This window comes from Mus caroli, unplaced genomic scaffold (assembly GCF_978045245.1).
Source record: "Mus caroli unplaced genomic scaffold, Mus_caroli_1 scaffold_15, whole genome shotgun sequence".
NCBI classification, from domain to species: Eukaryota; Metazoa; Chordata; class Mammalia; order Rodentia; family Muridae; genus Mus; species Mus caroli.
The window spans coordinates 25,692,584-25,711,649 of NW_028227270.1; the positions used below are offsets into that span (position 1 = coordinate 25,692,584).

At 44.8% G+C, this 19,066-nt stretch overlaps 1 protein-coding gene across 1 annotated transcript in view; it reads left to right on the top strand.

Annotated features, from left to right (window-relative positions):
- The window catches only part of Iqgap2 (IQ motif containing GTPase activating protein 2), a 259,461-nt gene that overhangs the window by 212,232 nt on the left and 28,163 nt on the right, over nucleotides 1-19,066 (top strand). Inside the window, exons 19-28 of the mRNA XM_021180833.3 lie at nucleotides 935-1,006; nucleotides 1,632-1,701; nucleotides 3,404-3,612; nucleotides 6,279-6,428; nucleotides 9,070-9,233; nucleotides 10,502-10,726; nucleotides 13,037-13,177; nucleotides 13,650-13,734; nucleotides 14,380-14,612; nucleotides 17,321-17,453. Coding sequence (XP_021036492.1) covers nucleotides 935-1,006; nucleotides 1,632-1,701; nucleotides 3,404-3,612; nucleotides 6,279-6,428; nucleotides 9,070-9,233; nucleotides 10,502-10,726; nucleotides 13,037-13,177; nucleotides 13,650-13,734; nucleotides 14,380-14,612; nucleotides 17,321-17,453 — 1,482 coding nt within the window. The remainder of the gene's footprint in view (nucleotides 1-934; nucleotides 1,007-1,631; nucleotides 1,702-3,403; nucleotides 3,613-6,278; nucleotides 6,429-9,069; nucleotides 9,234-10,501; nucleotides 10,727-13,036; nucleotides 13,178-13,649; nucleotides 13,735-14,379; nucleotides 14,613-17,320; nucleotides 17,454-19,066) is intronic.

Genomic DNA, 19,066 nt, shown 5'->3' on the forward strand with positions numbered 1-19,066 from the left:
AAGTAAAAGTAAAAGTAAAAGAACTTGTAAACAGCTTGTAAATCTAGATGATAGTAAGGGCTACACAGAAATTGTAATGGGTAAGTTGACAGATATTTGAAATTGTGAGGACAGAGAATGACAAGGCTAGACCCACTGAGTCTTCTCTCATTCCTTCAAGGCACGGTGTCCTGTGTCCACTGCAGAATATGCCTGTTCCCTCAGAAAATGGTTAGGAACACATCCCACTGAGACTGCCTGAGTGCTTTTCTATGGCAACCTAAAGGGTGGAGCTGGGGATGGAGCTGGCTCAGACAATACAGGCACTTGCTGCCAAACTTGACCGTTTGAGTTTGATTCCCAGGACTCACTTGGTAGAAGAAGAGAGCAGACTGCCCCTCAGGCTGTCCTCCAACCCATACACTTGTCCCATGGCATACATGCGTGTGCACACATGCAATACACAAATGAATACATGCAGTTTTTAAAAACTAAGGCATATTGGCTGCACTTAAGGGATGATGAAAGCAGCTCTGGATTTAGTTTAGTTTGGTTTACTGACTCACTATAGCTCAGAAGACTGCCTTACTTTTGTGACTTTCACTTATTGGGTTGAAGACTAAACTATTTAGCCCAGGCCAGGATTTTCCTATTAAGGCAGTGAGGTTAATGGTCGAGTATAATGGGTTTTGAAGACCTTGAAAGAAAACAACCAAATAAGTGAGAAATGAAGGGGAGGCTTTGATATCTATTTATTGCTTGGTAAGCTGTTAGTCCTTATTTTTCCTTTGATAACAGGGTCTTGTATGTAGCCCAGGCTGGCCTTTGTCTCCTGGGTGCTGGACTCACAGGCATGCAAGGCTGTTCAGCAGATAATAGTCTTAGGAAGGCAACGTGGACTATCTTGAGGATTGTGTGCTGGCCGTCATGGTTTCTCTGGTCTACTGTATTTCAGATTCAGTCCTGGTTCCGAATGATGACAGCAAGGAAGAGTTATCTTTCACGGCTGCGGTATTTTGAAGATCATGTAAGACATGTGCATATGGTTTTTTCATTTGGGCTAAGAATGAGCTAAATCAATAGTTATTGGATGCTGGTATTGAATAATTTGACTAAAAAATGCCAGTGATGACCTAGGAATAAACAGACTTCAGAACTCAGTGTGACAATAATTGGGAGCTTGCCTATTAACTCAGAAGTCACACAGAGTCAGGAATAGAGAGGACATGGCGAGAGGGAAAGCCTGGGCTAGTAACACCAAAGAGAGAAGATTCAAGCCATGTATCTCCTAACATGGGCTGTGAGAGTTCTGGCTGCTAGCTGATATTTAAATAAAAATCCATAAGAAAAATGTCAGAATCTTCGAAGAATAAAACTGTCACCATAGACTGGATCCTTTAGGTTCTGGACTTCCTTTCCCATGTTAGGTCTCTTTATCTACAGTCCTTCTATATAGTCCTCCTTATATTTGTAGCTAACCTATTTACTCCTTAAAAATATATGGGAAAAAAAGTGTTAAATGTGCTACATCTAAATATCAGTGATTTTTAATAGTATCTGCTCTTAGTTTAAATTCTTAAATGTCTAAATTCTAAAATAGTGGAGCAAATGGGAGTCTGAGAGATCAATGACCCCTGTCAATGTTTTTGCAGAAAAATGAAATTGTGAAAATACAATCCCTGTTACGGGCAAGCAAAGCCAGAGATGACTACAAAGCACTAGGTAAGCGGGCACCTTGGGAAAGAGCCTGGGTATCCTTCCTATCCAGTATGGATGCCTCTCTCCAGCCGTTGGACTGCAGAGGCTGTCCCAAAAACTCAGAACAAACGTGGTGTCTGGCAGATTTATTCATTGGGCACAGGGGCAGACAGGGCAGGAGTGGGGTCTCGTATTACAAGTAAAGAGATAAGCAGAGTGGCTGTCCGTCCGTTCTTCATCAGGAAGAATGGGCTAGGCCTAAATCCCATTTTATATGACACTTGAACTACAGGGAATCAAAACAACACAGACAAGAAGATACGGCTACACTTCAAAAGTTCAGTTTATTACCAGTCCCGACCCCCCTCCTCTCATTTGAACGATTAAAAGTTTATGCACGAAATTTTGAAAATACTAATCAAAAGCCACCATACAAGTTGGCCACGGAATGTGCACACCTATTACCTCCAAGTTGGGGAAAAGTGGAGGCGAGAAGATCGGGAGTTGAAGGCTATCTATCCTCAGCTGGAGTCTCAAGATAAAATAACAAAACAAAACCCAGTCCCATCTCGCAACGATGGTAACTGCTGACAAGATCCAGTGTCGTCTCTCTAGCACAGATCCTCAAAAGTAGAATGGCAAGATAGATGACTTCTGTGGTCCATGCTGCGTTCCTGGTATGTCAGTAGGTGTTGGCCAAACTGACCAGATCAAGCTGTAACCGGAAGGAAGACTGCCAGGGCCCTTGAAGAGGCATACTGTCCGACAGGTCACAGAAGCTAGACAGTACTCTGCCAATTACTGCTTCTAACTGGTCACCCCCCAGGGTTGGTTTCTACGGTTGATTCAAAGCTGATCTCATGACGTATGTGAAAGTGTCACAGTGTCAGACAATGAAAACAGAAGCTTTTAGAATGTCCGCACAAGAGTTCTCTCAAGACTGAGGCTGGGCTGGGCGTGGTGGTACATGCCTTTAATCCCAGCACTCGGGAGGCAACGGCAGGCAGATTTCTAAGTTTGAGGCCGGCCTGGTCTACAAAGTGAGTTCCAGGACAGCCAGGGCTATACAGAGAAACCCTGTCTCAAAAAACAAAACAAAAACAAAAAAAGACTGAGGCTCCTGGGTTCTCAGCAGCTCCCTTTGGTTTGTGCTTAAAAGGACAATAACCAAATTTCAATTTCTAAGATCTTTGCCCTTCTGTCAAGTAGAGCATTCCCCCAGTCACCCTTGGGGTGGTTCCTGCTTGGCCCTTAGAGGCCCCTCTTCTTTGTCTTTCCTTGTTGGTTTCTGCCTAATTCTGGCTCCTTCCCAGAGATCCTTTGTGCTGAGAGAAACTGCTTCCTGCTCCTGGCAGCCAGAATTTTAATCTCTTATCTGGTTCAGCCACCAGGTCTTAGAGCCAAGGTCTGCTGGTTAACTTTCTTTCCTCATCAATAAGACGTAGATAGTACTGTCTGTTCAGTGTCTGAGCCTGGTGACAGTCGCGGGAGGGCTGGCTAGTGAGTATTAGATAAATAGAACACAGTGAGGCCCAGGCATTATCAGTTTTGTGCATTTGTTTATGTGGCTTTGCTTATCTGGCTCTCACTGATGGAGAATGATCCACACCACAGACTGCATATGTTGGTTGGTGTATTTTTGTAGTGATATTTTAATTGCAGAGCCAGCTGCTTATCCCGCTCATGATAATCCTGAATTAAAATATGCCTGCTCTTCTCCCAACAGTTGGCTCCGAAAACCCACCGTTAACAGTAATCCGAAAGTTCGTGTACCTGTTGGACCAGAGTGACTTGGATTTCCAGGAGGAGTTGGAAGTAGCCAGGCTACGAGAAGAAGTAGTGACGAAGATCAGGGCCAATCAGCAGCTAGAGAAGGACCTGAACCTGATGGACATCAAGATTGGACTGCTGGTGAAGAACAGGATTACGCTGGAGGTCAGAGAGCAGTGAGCCCCTCCCTCAGCTCCCAGGAGAGAAATGTGTGTGTGTGTGCGTGTGCGTGCGCACACTTAGGAGGACTGGTCCAGGAAAGTGCTTTGGGAATTTTGTGTATATTGCCCAAGGTTTATCATTTTTTGTTATAGGTTACTCATTTTCATGCCCCTTGCCTATGATGTATTTGTAAATCTTTTTAACCACACTGACAAGATTGGCATCATTCAAAGTGGTACAGGTTCTGAAATGAAACTCTCATATGATAAAACCTATGTCCATACATACCTTTATAATAAAGCCAAGGCCTTTGTATAAGTATTTCACCTTTCTAATACAAAATATTAGGTATGAAATACATATGAAATGTACTAATAGAAAAATACATCAACCTGATGACATCAGGCAGCACAGCGAGGCTGCCAGGGACTCAGGTCTTTTCCCAGAATCACTATTGACTGAGGTACGAAGGCTGCAGATGATCCTGATACACTGAAGGGTGGTGCGGTCAGGGCCTCATGTCCACGTCCCTGCAAAATGCAGGACAAGTGTAGTCTGCTTCCAATGCACACAGTAGCTGCAATCCTAGACATTTTTGTGTATGGAAAAATACATTGTGCATATATGCAGAACACCTAGATTCCAGGCTCCAGTACTTACAAACCTATATGAATGAGCAGAAAGCCATTCAAAATTTCTACCTACAAGGTCATTCAATCATCCTACAAGAGCAGAACCTCTGTCATCCATTCCTAGCCCCCACCCACCAGAAACTGCTAGGAATTAGTCAAGGAATTCGTTACTTTTCTTTCTGCTTTTGAAAATTTTTGGCAATTTAGTTTTGGGGACAGGTTCCTCTTGGCTCACAGTTTGAGGGCACAGTCCATCGAGGCCATGACAGCTGTCGGGTGGGGCTGAGGCAGCCGGAGTGTGTGGCAGCTGCTCACTGCCTCCACATGCCGGAAGCAGAGAGAGGGGAACGCGGGTGCTGGCCCGCTGGCCCCATTTTCTATTTTATTTCCTTTGAGGCCCCAGCCTCTGGGCTGGTGCTATCACACTGAAGGTGGGTCTTCCCTCCTTGTCTACACTTCCCTGCAAACACCCTCATTGACATGCCAGAGGCGGCGTCCTAGGCTGCCCCGAAGATAACTACTTCAACCATGAATTCAGCCTGACGTCTATACTATGTAAGCACTAAAAGGTGTCCTGGAAGACTAGGGACAGAGCGATGGCTTACAGTAGAACAGCAGAAAAGACACTACCTGAATAGTATGACTTCTATCAGCAAAGGGAACTTTGTGAAGAAATTCGGGAAAAGAACACTTTGACTGCTCCCTGAACAACAACAACAAAATTAACATTGAGCGTCTGTGCTTCTTAGCCATGTGTGTATCTTACATCTTATGCAGGAAGTGCCAGCTCCAGTCCTTTGTGTGCATTTCAGTTCTGAGTCTTTCTAGTTTTTGGTTGCAAGAGCATGTTTATCTAAGCCTGGCGGTGGTGGCGCACGCCTTTAATCCCAGCACACTCGGGAGGCAGAGGCAGGTGGATTTCTGAGTTCCAGGCCAGCCCAGGATACACAGAGAAACCCTGTCTTGAAAAAAAAAAAGAAAAAGAAAGAGAAAAAGAAAAAGAAAAAGAAAAGGAAAAAGAAAAAGAGCATGTTTATCTAATCTGCAGGCATTTTCTCTCATCCTGTAAAGTCATGAAACTTTTTAGCTTTGATGATGGCTGATTTTGTTGTTCCTTTTGTAACTTATATTGTGTTATAGTGGAGAATCCGTTGTACAGTCCAAAGTCAAAATTGCTGGCTAGTTTTCCTTTCTCGGGGTTGGTCATTTCTGCTCCTGTGTGTGTTTCTGTTTTGAGGTCCTTGTGCTGGGAGGTAGGGGGTCTGACTCTTTCCTGGAGGATGTAGGTATCTAGCTGTTCCACCATCATGTTTTAAAAAGAGTACTCTTTCTCCATTTAATTTTCCTGATGCCTGCATTAAATCCTGAGAGCAAACAAGTACAGCTTTGGATAAAGCCTATGGCAAAGCCTGAGCTTACCTACCAGGGGCACTTCTTCAATTTAATTTAATTTCAAGGTCCTCTCTTCCTTTGTTTCCAGAGGAAGGAAACAGAAAATGCACGTTGTGGTGGGTCTTAGTTTGGTTTTTATTACTGTGAAGAGACACCATGACTAAGGCAACTCTTATTTAAAAAAAAAAAATTTTTTTTTAATTGGGCTGGCTTACAGTTTCAGACGTCCAGTCCATTTCATCATGGCAGAAAGCATGGCAGCATGCAGCAAACATGGTGCTGGAGGAGCCAAGGGTTCTACATCTTGATCCACCGGCAGCAGAAAAATGTGTTCCATACTGGGCAGGGCTTGAGTGTATGAGACCTCATTGCCCACTCCCACAGTGACACACTTCCTCCAGCAAGACTACACTGACTCCAAGAAGGCCACACCTCCTAATAGTGCCATTCCCCATGGGCCAAGCATTCAAACACTTGAGGTCTATGGGGGCCATCCTATTCAAACCCAAGGGGGTTGTAGGGGGGAGAGGCAGAGACAGAAACAGAATGTGTGTGTGTGTGTGTGTGTGTGTGTGTGTGTGTGTGTGTAGGAAAATGATAAAGGGTACCAAGGTAAAAATAATGATGTCATAAAATTCTTCACAGGATGTAATCTCACACAGAAAAAAGCTGAATAAGAAAAAAGGTGGTGAAATAGAAATACTGAATAACACTGACAACAAGGGAATTAAAAGCTTGAGTAAGGAGAGACGGAAAACACTGGAGACCTACCAGCAACTGTTCTACCTCCTCCAGGTGAGCGTGCTTCTCCTCCACTCTGGCTTGCGGATAAACAACAAGCTTCTCGCTATGGATCCTCGCCCATGCTCCAGCCAACAGCTCAGTTCCATGCTCTATGTGAACAGCATAATAACAGCTTTGTATAACATTTATAATAACAGCTTAGGAAATGCTTGACTAAGTACTAACCGTTAACGGTAGGTGCTTTATGTAGATTAACTCATTGAATTCTTGGTCTAGCCCTGAGCATCAGGATAAGGAATGGCATTCTTCCCAAATTCTGCAGATCAGAAAACCTCAGACCCAACCAATACACAGTAGGCAGCATGCAGGCAGTTAGCCTTCAGGCTGGCTCCCTTCACAACTGCACTGTACCTCAGTGATGTGCAGAAGCGATGTGAAGTTCATCATGATGACCTCAGCATGCCATTAAAGGTTTCATGTCAACCAATGACAAAACTAGTCACTAGAAAAGCATATCTGTACCAGGACCAGACTCCCTCTTTTGGGAGACAGAGACAGAGAGGTGGGACCATTTTGACCTCATTATTTTCATGGCATTATTTTCTGAGCCGAATGAGTCATAACTTGACATTGCATGCAGGGTACTGGATTGTGGTTGGACTTTGATGGGCTGGCTATTGGTCTGTTCCCTGATAAGTTGCTCTCATCTACCTGTTGACAATCTGATTACACCCTGAGGAACCTGGGCAGGTACAAGTCATAGCAGCAGGCTCCACACCAGCAGGAAAACCACCCACCCTCAAAGAGGTGGGCCAGTAGTAGTTCATTGTGTGGCTCCAGGCCTGCAGATGCCTGAACCTTTGTTGTTCCCTGGATCGGATACATAGAGAGAACTCACTGCACGAGCTATCAGCGTGCAAGAGTCCCACGGAAAGTACTAAATAACAGATTGGAGAATGGCTTCAAATGATATATGTGCCTCTAATGGCCACTATGTGGCAGCATAGGAGGGAAAATGTCCATGCTTAGCTTTGCTTGTGCAATTCACTGCTGACCTGCAACCTTTCCTGAAAGGAAGATAGATCCCCTCTCTGCTCCCCACTTCTCACTCCCTGCCCCCACCACCACCTCCACTGTGGCCACCTTAAGCAGAGACACTTTGCTTGTCCAGTTTAGAATAGTGGTCAAGCCGTGGCTGAGTGTTTAAGTCAGAGGAACTCCTCAGCTGCGTGTAGTCCAGGCCTTTACCTCTCCTTGAGTCCAAGGCCAGTGATGAAATGGTAGGAAAGAAAATGGCCTGGATTCCTGTCGTCCTATGATCACACGTTAGTCAGGACCATTCTCCACAGCTGTCCAGCCAGGAGAGGATGTGCTCAGGTAGGTGTCTCTAGCACGAGCTACACGGGGAAATGCATTCTTTTAAAACCACCATACCTACATTTAGTTATCAGTAGAAAAGAGGCTAGCAGTCTAGGAAAACATTGTCCTGGGCTGGAGAGATGGTTCAGTGGTCAAGAGCACTACAGATGACCCAGGTTTGGTTCCCAGCATCCACTTGAGTTGGCGTCTGTAACTCCAGTTCTAGGGTATCTGTAACTCCAGTTCTAGGGGTATCTGACACCCTCTCGTGGCCTCCAACACCTGCACATAAAGTGCACATACAGGCAAGCAGACGCACACATTTTTTTTAAAAAAACAAAAATGTTTTTAAATTAAAAAGAAAATAGAGTCCAGGGTATTTTATGCAGAGAACTTTATCCCATGATTCTGATCTCAAAACTAAATAGAGTAGCAACACAGACCGGGGTCTGGTTTTTCTTGAAACCTTCAGGCCACGCAGCTAGCGCATCCTGAGTGAGTCTTAGCTGTCAAGCATACTAACATTGAACATTGTCTTTTCTCACGAGCAGTGAGAAGAGTGGTCCATCTTTCTGTGTGAATTCCTCTCTCTGTATACACTTATATTTTCTCCTTTAACTTTGGTCCAGCCAGCAAAGCTGCCAGAGGAAGACACTTAGACCAACGGCTGGCTCTAATTTCACTGTCTTCTGTGGAGCTCTGTTGTCTTTAAATTCCTGTCAATTTCTTGAACTCCTTTTATTCTTGGGGGGCTGGAGGCAGGTGGGTCCTTGTTTTGACTCATGTTCTTTCTGGAATTTCTCTTGTTGGCTATTCTGACCCCACCCCCACCCTCCCCAGCCTTATTCTTTCTCCCTCCTTGGAGAATGTCATGGCGAGCTGACTCGCTGTCTCCATGTGTAAGCAGGGCCTTTTCTTTCTCCTTCTAGGCACAGATGGTGTGTATCTCCTTCTGTTTACCTATCAATCTTTCTAGGCCAGCTTGGCTACTTCAGTCTGTTCCTTTCTCCTCAGTTCAGATTCTATGGGCCCACCTCCTCTTCTGTGTCTCTCTAATAAACATTATAATATGTCGTTAAAAGTACAAAAATGTATAAAAGACGACTATGGCAAACAAACCGTGTAATCAGCAGCACTTACATGTTATAATGTTTCAATGTCGCTTCCTAAACTGTCATTGTATAATATTAGCTGATCTCTGCCAGAGGCTGTGTGCTAGGGACCCATCTGTTTCTCACGACGCATTCAGTCACGGGAGAGCCGAGAATCAGATGCCACGCTCTGCTTTCATAGACATCAGCCTCTAGCTGACGGCTCCCACCTTCTCTTGTAGACCAAACCTTCATACCTGGCTAAGCTGATTTTCCAGATGCCACAGAACAAGTCAACGAAATTCATGGACACGGTTATCTTCACTCTGTACAATTACGCCTCTAACCAGAGGGAAGAATACCTGTTGCTCAAGCTCTTCAAAACTGCACTGGAGGAAGAAATCAAGTAGGTATAAAGCCCACGAGAAAGCACCAAGGCGGGTGCTCATGGTAGCGGTGGGCTAGCTCAGGCTGACATCCATAACTTTAAATGGAATTTACAGTAGAATTCCATTCAAAATACAATCGAAATGCATCAAGGTCTGTGGGATTAAAGTGGAATTTTGATTGATAGTTGAATTTCACGTTTTTTGGAGCTATTATTAGCTGCAGATTTCTCCTACCAAAGATCCAACCAAATCAGCTTTGATTATCTATGCCTCCCACAGGTGAAAACTTATGGAAAGTTAATGAGAGGCATTACTTTCTAATTCTGAGTAGCAGCATCTTCAGCAAGTAGGGCAGAGGTTGCAATCTCTGCTGAACAGTTTAGTCTTAGACAGAGGAGATCTTCAGAGCCAGGCAGCTCAGCTATGGGATGCAGCCAGATGCCACATGTCAGTGACCTTAAGGGGCATCTGAAGACATCGAGGCAATTTGTTCACCCAAGAAAAACTTCAAAATGTGGTGAACCAGAGGGACAGTGCTGCTCATGGTGAGCAGAGGGACAGGGCCACCCATGGTAAGCAGAGGGACAGGGCCGCCCATGGTGAGCAGAGGGACAGGGCCGCCCACTATCTTAGTCGTCCATTGGCAGCTCGTCCCTCCCTGTAGGATGAGATCGAGGCTGTAGCTTAATTTTCCAGGCCTTGAGTTGCTCAGGTAAGAAATGCACATCTTATAAGTGGCAGCTTATGTTGAAACTGTATTAATTCTGTTTCATATGAAGAGAAATAAAACTCCGTGTACTGGCTAGTTTTGTGTCAACTTGGCACAGGCTAGAGTTATCACAGAGAAAGGAGCTTCATTTGGGGAAATGCCTCCACGAGATCAAGCTGTAAGGCTTTTTCTCAATTAGTGATCAAGGGGGGGAGAGCCCCTTGTGGGTGGTGCCATCTCTGGGCTGGTAGTCTTGGTTCTATAAGAGAGCAGGCTGAGCAATACAGGGGAAGCAATCCAGTAAGTAACATCCCTCCATGGCCTCTGCATCAGCTCCTGCTTCCTGACCTGCTTGAGTTCCAGTCCTGACTTCCCTTGGTGATGAACAGCAATGTGGAAGTGTAAGCTGAATAAACCCTTTCCTCCCCAACTTGCTTCTTGGTCATGATGTTTGTACAGGAATAGAAACCCTGACTAAGACACTCCGCAAAGCTCTTAGGTCCCTCGGATAGTCTATCTTGTTTAAACCTCTCTCCAAAGAAGTCAACCATCTTGTCTTGGCTTGGGCTTTCCCAGGTCAAAGGTGGACCAGGTACAAGACATAGTGACAGGCAACCCTACAGTCATCAAGATGGTTGTCAGCTTCAACAGAGGCGCCCGGGGACAGAACACCCTGCGCCAGCTCCTGGCACCAGTGGTGAAGGAGATCATTGAAGACAAGACCCTGGTCATCAATACCAACCCTGTCGAGGTGTACAAGGCTTGGGTGAACCAACTGGAAACACAGACTGGAGAAGCCAGGTAACAGAGGCAGTGGGGTGGCTGGCTTTGTCATGCTTTGCAATCATTAATTTTTAAAGGTTTTTGGTTGTTTGTTTTGTTTTATTTTAATTTTTTATGTTTTTTTACCCTTCATTGTATGTTTATACCTGGTGCCCAGAGAGGTGAGAACAGGACAGCAGATTCCCTGAGATTTGTGCTATGGATAGTTGTAGCCCACAATATGGGTACTTGGAATTGAACCTGGGTCCTCTGCAAGAAAAACTAGTTCTTTTAACCTCTGAGCCATCTCTGCATCCCCTTGTGTTCATTTGCACATGTCTTAAGCCCTGTTAAGGGGAAAAAAAGAAAGTTACTACCAAACGTAATTTTTTAATCTGAAATGTAATCTTCCCTTAACAAACCTATGATGTTCAAGTTCCTAGACGTGTGTGTGTGTGTGTGTGTGTGTGTGTGTGTGTGTATACACTTGTCTACTCTCCTTTTTGGAAACAGGATGTTTCACTGGCCTGGAATTCACAATTCAGTGAGACTGGCAGGTCAGTGAGCTCCAGGCATCCCCCTGCCTCCTTCACCTCAGAGCTGGGATTTACAAGTGTTCACCAGCATCCCTGGCCTCTCTTTCCAGGAGACCTCCATCCTGGTCTCAAGCACTATCACGTATGTCCCCACCCTCGTGCATCAGCGCTTTGCTGGCTGAGTGAGATCCCAGTGTCCTCTTCATAAGTCAATGGTATTTTCACATCTCAGAAGTAGCTGCTCCCTGTCGTCTCAGCTCTGAGAACTCCATTCCTTGTTTATTCTTTGTGCTTCTAAAGCTAGACCAAAAATCCTTTGTCAGTTCCTCCTCAGTGGCTGTAAGCAGCCTGGTGCAGGTGGGCTCGGCCTCTTCTGGAGGAGTTTGTGATCTAAGAGCACAAGCTTTTGTTTCCCTACAAGGGGACATAAGTGAGAAGCACAGAGAGTTATGTAGGTGGCTGTCATAGCACTGTTTGTCATAGTGAGAAGTCATGGAACTCAAAATATTTACTTTGGGGTTTACTTAGTAAATGCATTCATACCACATAATGGAGTAAGTTCCTGTTAGAGTGACAGTGCAGAGTTGTATTTATCGACACTGATGATATGGTCATGTTATACCTTTCTTTTATACTTCAGTCCAATAACCCATTTTTTTTAAAAAAGATCAGTCATGTATATGCACATACCTAGGATTTTGAGGGTCTCGGATGTACACATTTCCCTTGCACCCATGAGTGTGTGAGGCTTATACATGTATACACAGAGGGGCTTGGCAAGTTATTTACTAAGATATGAAAAGAATCAGTGCTATTTTCTTACTTGCTTATATGCAGGTGTTTGTTTTTTTTCTGGTTTTGTTTTTCTTTTTACTACAATGAAAGCATAAGAATTTTAATGCATAAAAAAATGTAAAGGAAGCCAGGCGTGGTGGAACACATCTACCATTCTAATTCTCAGAAGATAGGGGCATGAAGATCAGAAGTTAAGGCTAGCCTCTGTGGTGGTTTGAAGGACAAAGATTCCAGTTGACTCATGTATTTGAATACTTGGCCCCCAGTTGGTAGAACTTTTTGGGAAGGATTAGGGGGTGTGGCCTTGTTGGAGGTGTGTCACTGGGGGTGGGTTTAAAGGCTTCAAAAGCCCACGCCTTTCCCGTTAACTATCTCTGATTTCTGATCTGCATCTAAGCTCTCCACTACTGTTCCAGCGCCATGCCTCCCTGCAGAAATGTTCCGTGCTGTGACTCTAACCCTTTGGAGCCATGAATCCCAAATTAAATGTTTTCTTTCATAAGTTGTCTTGGTCATGTGTGTCACGGCAACAGAAAAATAACTGACACACTCGCCTACATGGTAACGTTAAAGGCCAGCCAGGCTATGAGATCCTCAGAAACTTTTAAAAAGAAAATAGGGGTTGAGGTTGTAGCTCAATAGTAAAGCATTGACCTAGCATGTACAAGGCTATAAGTTCAGTCATCAGGAAAAGGGGAAGGGAGGAAAGAAGGGACAGAAAGAAGGAGGGAGAGAGGGAAAGAAGGAGGGAGGGAAGGAAGGAAAAAGTATTAACTGAGTCTACATAACTTGGTCTACCCTTTATCATTCCGTTAGAGCTAGAAGGGATGTTTAGAGTCCTTCCTGATTCATCAGTAGTGGACGGTGCACTATGTGTATCTTACTTAGCCCTGTTGCTGGAGTCATGGGCAACCTCTAGTTCATCCCATGGAGCTTGACTACAGAGCCAGCTAGTGGGACGCTCGTGCTCATATGTTTACCTCGGCAACTGTTTATTTGAACCCGTGTTGTATTTCAGCAAACTGCCTTACGACGTCACCACAGAGCAAGCCCTGACATACCCGGAGGTGAAGAATAAACTGGAGGCATCTATTGAAAACCTGAGGAAGGTCACCGACAAAGTCCTGGGCTCCATCATTTCTTCCCTCGATCTGCTGCCGTGAGTTGATTCATAACGACTTTAGCAGTCTTTGCTGAAGTTCTTGGAATATTACCTAAGCCCCTGGAGTCAAGACAGGAATTCTCTCTTGTGTCATGTTTGCTATTTAACGTTATGATCTAGAGCCAGGCATGGTAATCATGAATATAAGACTAGACTGGACTATAGAGCAAGACCCTATCTTTAAAAAAACAAAAACAAAAACAAAAAAACAAAAAAAAAAAAAACCAGAAATACTAGGTGGCCTGCACAATGATTTTAATTCATAACACCCTCTAATGAAGGCGCACGACCTTGGCTGTGGCCACACCCAGCGCTCAGGTGTTAGCAGCAGCAGAAACCCTGTGACTCCATCGCATCTCACTTTATGTTGCATTTTTAGGCTGAGCTTTGGTTGACTGGAACAATTTGCTGTCTTTTGCTCACTTAGCCTTTTTCCATTATTTTCTTTTGTCATCTGTTCCACGTATAGTTATGGATTGAGGTATATAGCCAAAGTACTGAAGAACTCGATCCGTGAGAAATTCCCCGATGCCACAGAAGAAGAGCTGTTAAAGGTAGACTCTCAAGGGCGACCTCACCGCAGCTTCTCTCTCTGGGGGGTTCTGAGCCAGAATTGAACGGTTGTGTAACATTCCTCCTCCTGTGTGACTATAGCTGTAGATCATCTGTGTGATACCTGCTGAGGTTACTGTCTGTTGAGACTAATTTAGAAACTTGATAGACACCATTGTAACTCTCTCTTTTAGAATGTTTGCAGGTCATAAGCCTATTTCTCACCAAAAAGAACTGTGTGACATGTAATGTTAGCATGTGGTTGTATTCACCTCCTTGATCCAATACTTAGTAAAGGAATCATGTCAGAGGCTTGTGAGAGGACTCAGTGGGTAAAGATATTTGTCACCAAGTCTGTCAGTCTAAGTTTGATCCCCAAGACCCACATGGTAGATAAAGAGAATCAACCACTGCAAGTTGTCCTTTGAATTCTACATGTGCACCACAACATGTGTGTATACATATACATAAAGAAATAGACAGATAAGAATTGTAATTATTAAAAATGTAAAAACTAAAAAAGATTCATGTCTGAAAATGACCCACTCCTGCAGAAAATGGAAATGAAAAAAAAATGAATGTATACTTAAGATAAAAAGCAACCAGAGCTCATTTGTCTCTTAAAAATGCCCTTTTCCCTTGTGTAGATTGTTGGAAATCTCCTATACTACCGGTATATGAACCCAGCCATTGTGGCTCCCGATGGCTTTGACATCATTGACATGACAGCCGGAGGTCAAATCAACTCCAACCAAAGGAGAAACTTGGGATCCGTGGCGAAGGTTCTGCAACACGCAGCCTCCAACAAGCTGTTTGAGGGCGAGAATGAGCATTTATCATCAATGAACAATTATTTGTCAGAGACCTACCAGGAATTCAGGTGAGAAGGTCCATTCTTACAAAGAACGTGGGAGGACAGACAAGAATGATAGTCTGTCCACAGAACCAAGCCCACTGAGGAAGGCAGGTGCCCCACGAGGCTGTATCCCCAGCAACTTCCCTGGATAATGAAGGAAAGGAACAGACAAGATGTTCCCAGTCAGGCCTGTTGTTCCCACCCCACCCCCTCCATCCCGCTACACTGAGTCCTTCCTGCTTTAGGATCTGTGCTTCTGATAAAACACTCTCCCTGATGTGGGACACACTCGTAGTATTTAGAATAAGACACTCAAAATAACTGAGTTTTGTTTTGTTGAACTTAAGGTAGCTTTATTCCCCCCCCCCAAATTGTTTTCCAACTGGGAAGAATTCACTTTCTCTGCAACAATGGTAGGAAATGATGTGATCCTTTGGGAAGGCTGGGGATCCCCAGCTTTTGTATTTATAGGTGATCCTGTGTGACTATGCCTGCCCCGTCCCGAAGCCCTTCTCCATTACACACATAGTTAATTCTATTGCCTCTGTTTCTCTCTCCTAATCCTGTCACTAATGATTCCATGAGGACAGAGAAAGGAGAGAGCCACTGCTGACGGTCACTTATGCATCTGGAAGCTCTGAACAGATACTTCCATCTTGGCTTGTGTTTGCTTTCTTGTCTGTAGCAGCTTATAGAACTTATGTGACATCACTGTGACCTCTGTCCTCCTCACTTGGACAGGGACTTCCCATTCCTCTGGGATCACAGTTTATCTTCTGTTCCCATCCCTGTGTGGAGTCTGTACCGTTTATGAGAAGGTTGCCCCAAATCCTCTTGCAGTGGGAAGTTTCCATTTCTTCAGAGCCAATTTTAGTTCTCTTCGCTAAGGATAAACAATGTTGCAGGTGTTCTCACAAGCCCTCAACGCTCTTAGCTCCCTTTCCTTTCCTTTCCTTCGTGTGTTTGTTTGAGACAAGACCTCCCTATGTAGCCCTGGCTAGCCCAGCACTCACGCTGTAGATTAGGCTGATCTCGAACTCATAAAGCTCTGCCTCTGCCTCCCGAGTGCTCCTTTTTCCTTGTTATCGCTGTCAGTCTCCTGTTTCCTAAGACTATCCTCCTAAATGCATCCCTTTTTCTCTTTCACTCATATTTAATCTGGTATTTATATTCTTAATTCCTCAGCACCTCATAAACAATGAAAGCAAAACCCAGGAGAAAGACCTCCTATTACCGAAGAGCCTAATAACCCCCAAAACATGGCTGCCCCACCCAACCCAGGGCTGGAGAGGGAGAAATCAGCTCTAGTACAGAGGTCTCAGGTGCCCTAGAAAACGTCATAGAGGATTTCAGGCATGAGAAACACTTGACAGTGTATAGAATAAAACACACACATATATATTACACACATATATTATATATACACACACATATTACACTCACACATATTACATATGCACATATCACACATGTGTGCATAGAAGTTGAGATCAATCTTCAACATACAAACATACATACACACACAAATAGTCATTTACATGTGTGTTAAGCGTGTGTGTGCATTGGGTGGGTCGTGTGCATATGTATGCACATGCATTGAGATGAAAGAGGTTGACACTGGGTGTCTTCCTGTGTCACCTCCTACTTTGGGTGTGAGACAGGGCCTCTCACTGAACCTGGAGCTCAACAGTTTGGCTAGACTGGCTGGCCAATGAGCGCCCAGAATCTGCCTGTCTCTGCCTTCCTCTCCATCAGTAGGAGTTCAGGCACATGCCAGCACCCCTACATGTGGTGCCTGAGCTATGCACTCTGGTGCTCACGCGTCACCCATTGGGCCAGCTCCCCAACCCCAAGGAATTCTTCCTCTTAACATTTTCATTGGAATTCCAGAGGTCATTTTTAACATTATAACATTGTTAAGAAATCCCATCCATGATTTGATCATCCTGGGTCACAGGGCCAAGGCCCACATTTATCTCTTCCTGTCTGAGAATCAGTTTGAGGTCCAGCATCCAGAAACATGGGCAAGCACTGGTGAGCCACCCTGGAAGATACTAACAAGTGCCCCAAGCTTGGGGTGAAGGGGGTGCTCTAGCTAACATTTCAAAACTTTAGTAAAGTCACTCACTTAGAAATCTGACTCTATACAGAGACAATGTTTGGAGCTGTGACGAAAGGATGGACCATCTAGAGACTGCCATATCCGGGGATCCATCCCATAATCAGCTTCCAAACGCTGACACCATTGCACACACTAGCAAGATTTTGCTGAAAGGACCCAGATATAGCTGTCTCTTGCGAGACTATGCCGGGGCCTAGCAAACACAGAAGTGGATACTCACAGTCAGCTATTGGATGGATCACAGGGCCCCCAATGGAGGAGCTAGAGAAAGTACCCAAGGAGCTAAAGGGATCTGCAACCCTATAGGTGGAACAACATTATGAACTAACCAGTACCCCGGAGCTCTTGACTCTAGCTGCATATGTATCAAAAGATGGCCTAGTCGGCCATCAGTGGAAAGAGAGGCCCATTGGACTTGCAAACTTTATATGCCCCAGTACAGGGGAATGCCAGGGCCAAAAAGTGGGAGTGGGTGGGTAGGGGAGTGCGGGGGAGGTTATGGGGGACTTTTGGGATAGCATTGGAAATGTAAATGAGGAAAATACCTAATAAAAATAAATTAAAAAAAAATCTGACTCTATCGTAACACCCCCTTTTTCTCTACTTCTAGGAAATATTTTCAAGAAGCGTGTGATGTCCCTGAACCCGAAGAGAAGTTTAATATGGACAAATACACGGACTTGGTGACCGTCAGCAAGCCAGTTATTTATATCTCCATAGAAGAAATCATCAATACACATTTAGTAAGTGGGTCAAAGAGGGGCCTCGGCCCCAGACCATGGACAGACAGCCATTCACTGGAAAGTGCCTAGTCCCAGCAGAAATTGCCTGTGCGCATGGGTCTGTTTTTAAGCCCAGTAGGCTTCTCCCATAATTATTCCCTGGCTCTCAGACCTTAGTAAAACCCTTCCCAAGCAAGACAGTTGAGTTAACCTTTGCAATACAACAGTTTAAACCCAAGAGAAGCCCAAGCCCGGCATTGGCTCGCCCACCAGAGCTGTGCTGTCTAGACCCGCCTGCTTCTGCCCCTCTGGGAGTGCTCTGTTTTTGCAGACATTTTCTGATAAACAGAGACTGTTCTCCCTCTTCTGATGCTGGGATGTGCATCACTTAATCTTAGCCAAAAGGTCAGGAAGTGAAGCAGCTCAGAGAGGGGGTGGGGTGGAAAACTGGCTATGCGGCTATGTGGGCAGATAAGGAACCCCCTCCTGCAGGGATGGGCTGCCATTGTTTTAAAACCAGGTTTCTTAGAATTTCAGTCTGTGCTGTGTCACAGTGCCTGGGTCACATGCGAGCATCCCAATCAGCCATCTGCACTCCCGCAGTGACTGACTCCAGGAAGGAACTGGGAAGCCTTGGGTGGCTTTTCCATCCTTTATGATAAGGAGAAGCTGGGCAATAGAGGTTGTGTTGCTAATTGGAGCTTAATTTGCTTTCAACTGCAATTGGAATTAAGTTTGGTTTGTGGAATTTTTATTTATTTATTTATTTATATATTTTCAAGGCAAGACTGTCACTTGCTAGCTAGCTCTAACTGGATTCAAATTCAAGATCCTCCTGTTTCTGCCACAGCCATGCACCTAATGTGTAGCACAACATCACCTAATTCATTCGGAATGGGGAGGGGGGGGTTAGTAGCTCAGGGTAGACCCAGAACTGACTGTGTAGCTCAGGCTAGCCTCAGACTCACTATGATCTTCTCTAAGATACTCCCAAGTGGTTGGATTACAGATATGAGCCACCAGGCTCAGCTGGGGATTAGGTTTGGGAAAGGTAACTTTTTCACGAACAATTTTAAACTTTGCTTCGTCTAAACAGGGACCTGGGATGGTTCAGAAACATCCCCCAGGCCACCCAGAGATCCTACATCCTAATGATCCCAGAGATTCATGTCCACACCAACATTCTAGAAATCCAGATATTTCAGTGAACAATAAATCCGACTTTGTGTTGTACTCAGCACTAAAGGTTGCCTCCCAAGCACCGAACCTTCAGAAGTCAGACCCCAGTCCTTTAGACCACCTAGACTCGGGGTGCGCTGTCTGCTTGGACATCCAGCTTCATCATGAAGCACTTTCGCAGCTTGGATGTGGGTTTGGAGGAAAGAAGGACCCATCTTTAACTTTTGTCTTCCAAGGCTGAAACAGGGAACTTGTCTGGTGCTTGCCACAGGCTCTCAATGTGTCCCAATTAAATGAGTGGACTTGAGTTCATCAGCCTCCTGTCCATCAGTGAACTGCTTCCAAAAGTAACTTCGTAAGCAATAAAATAAGCACATAAGCACATGCACATTTCATATTTGACCCTAGGTGGGACATTATTTATCCCAAATAAAGATGGTCATTTTGGTTGCGTG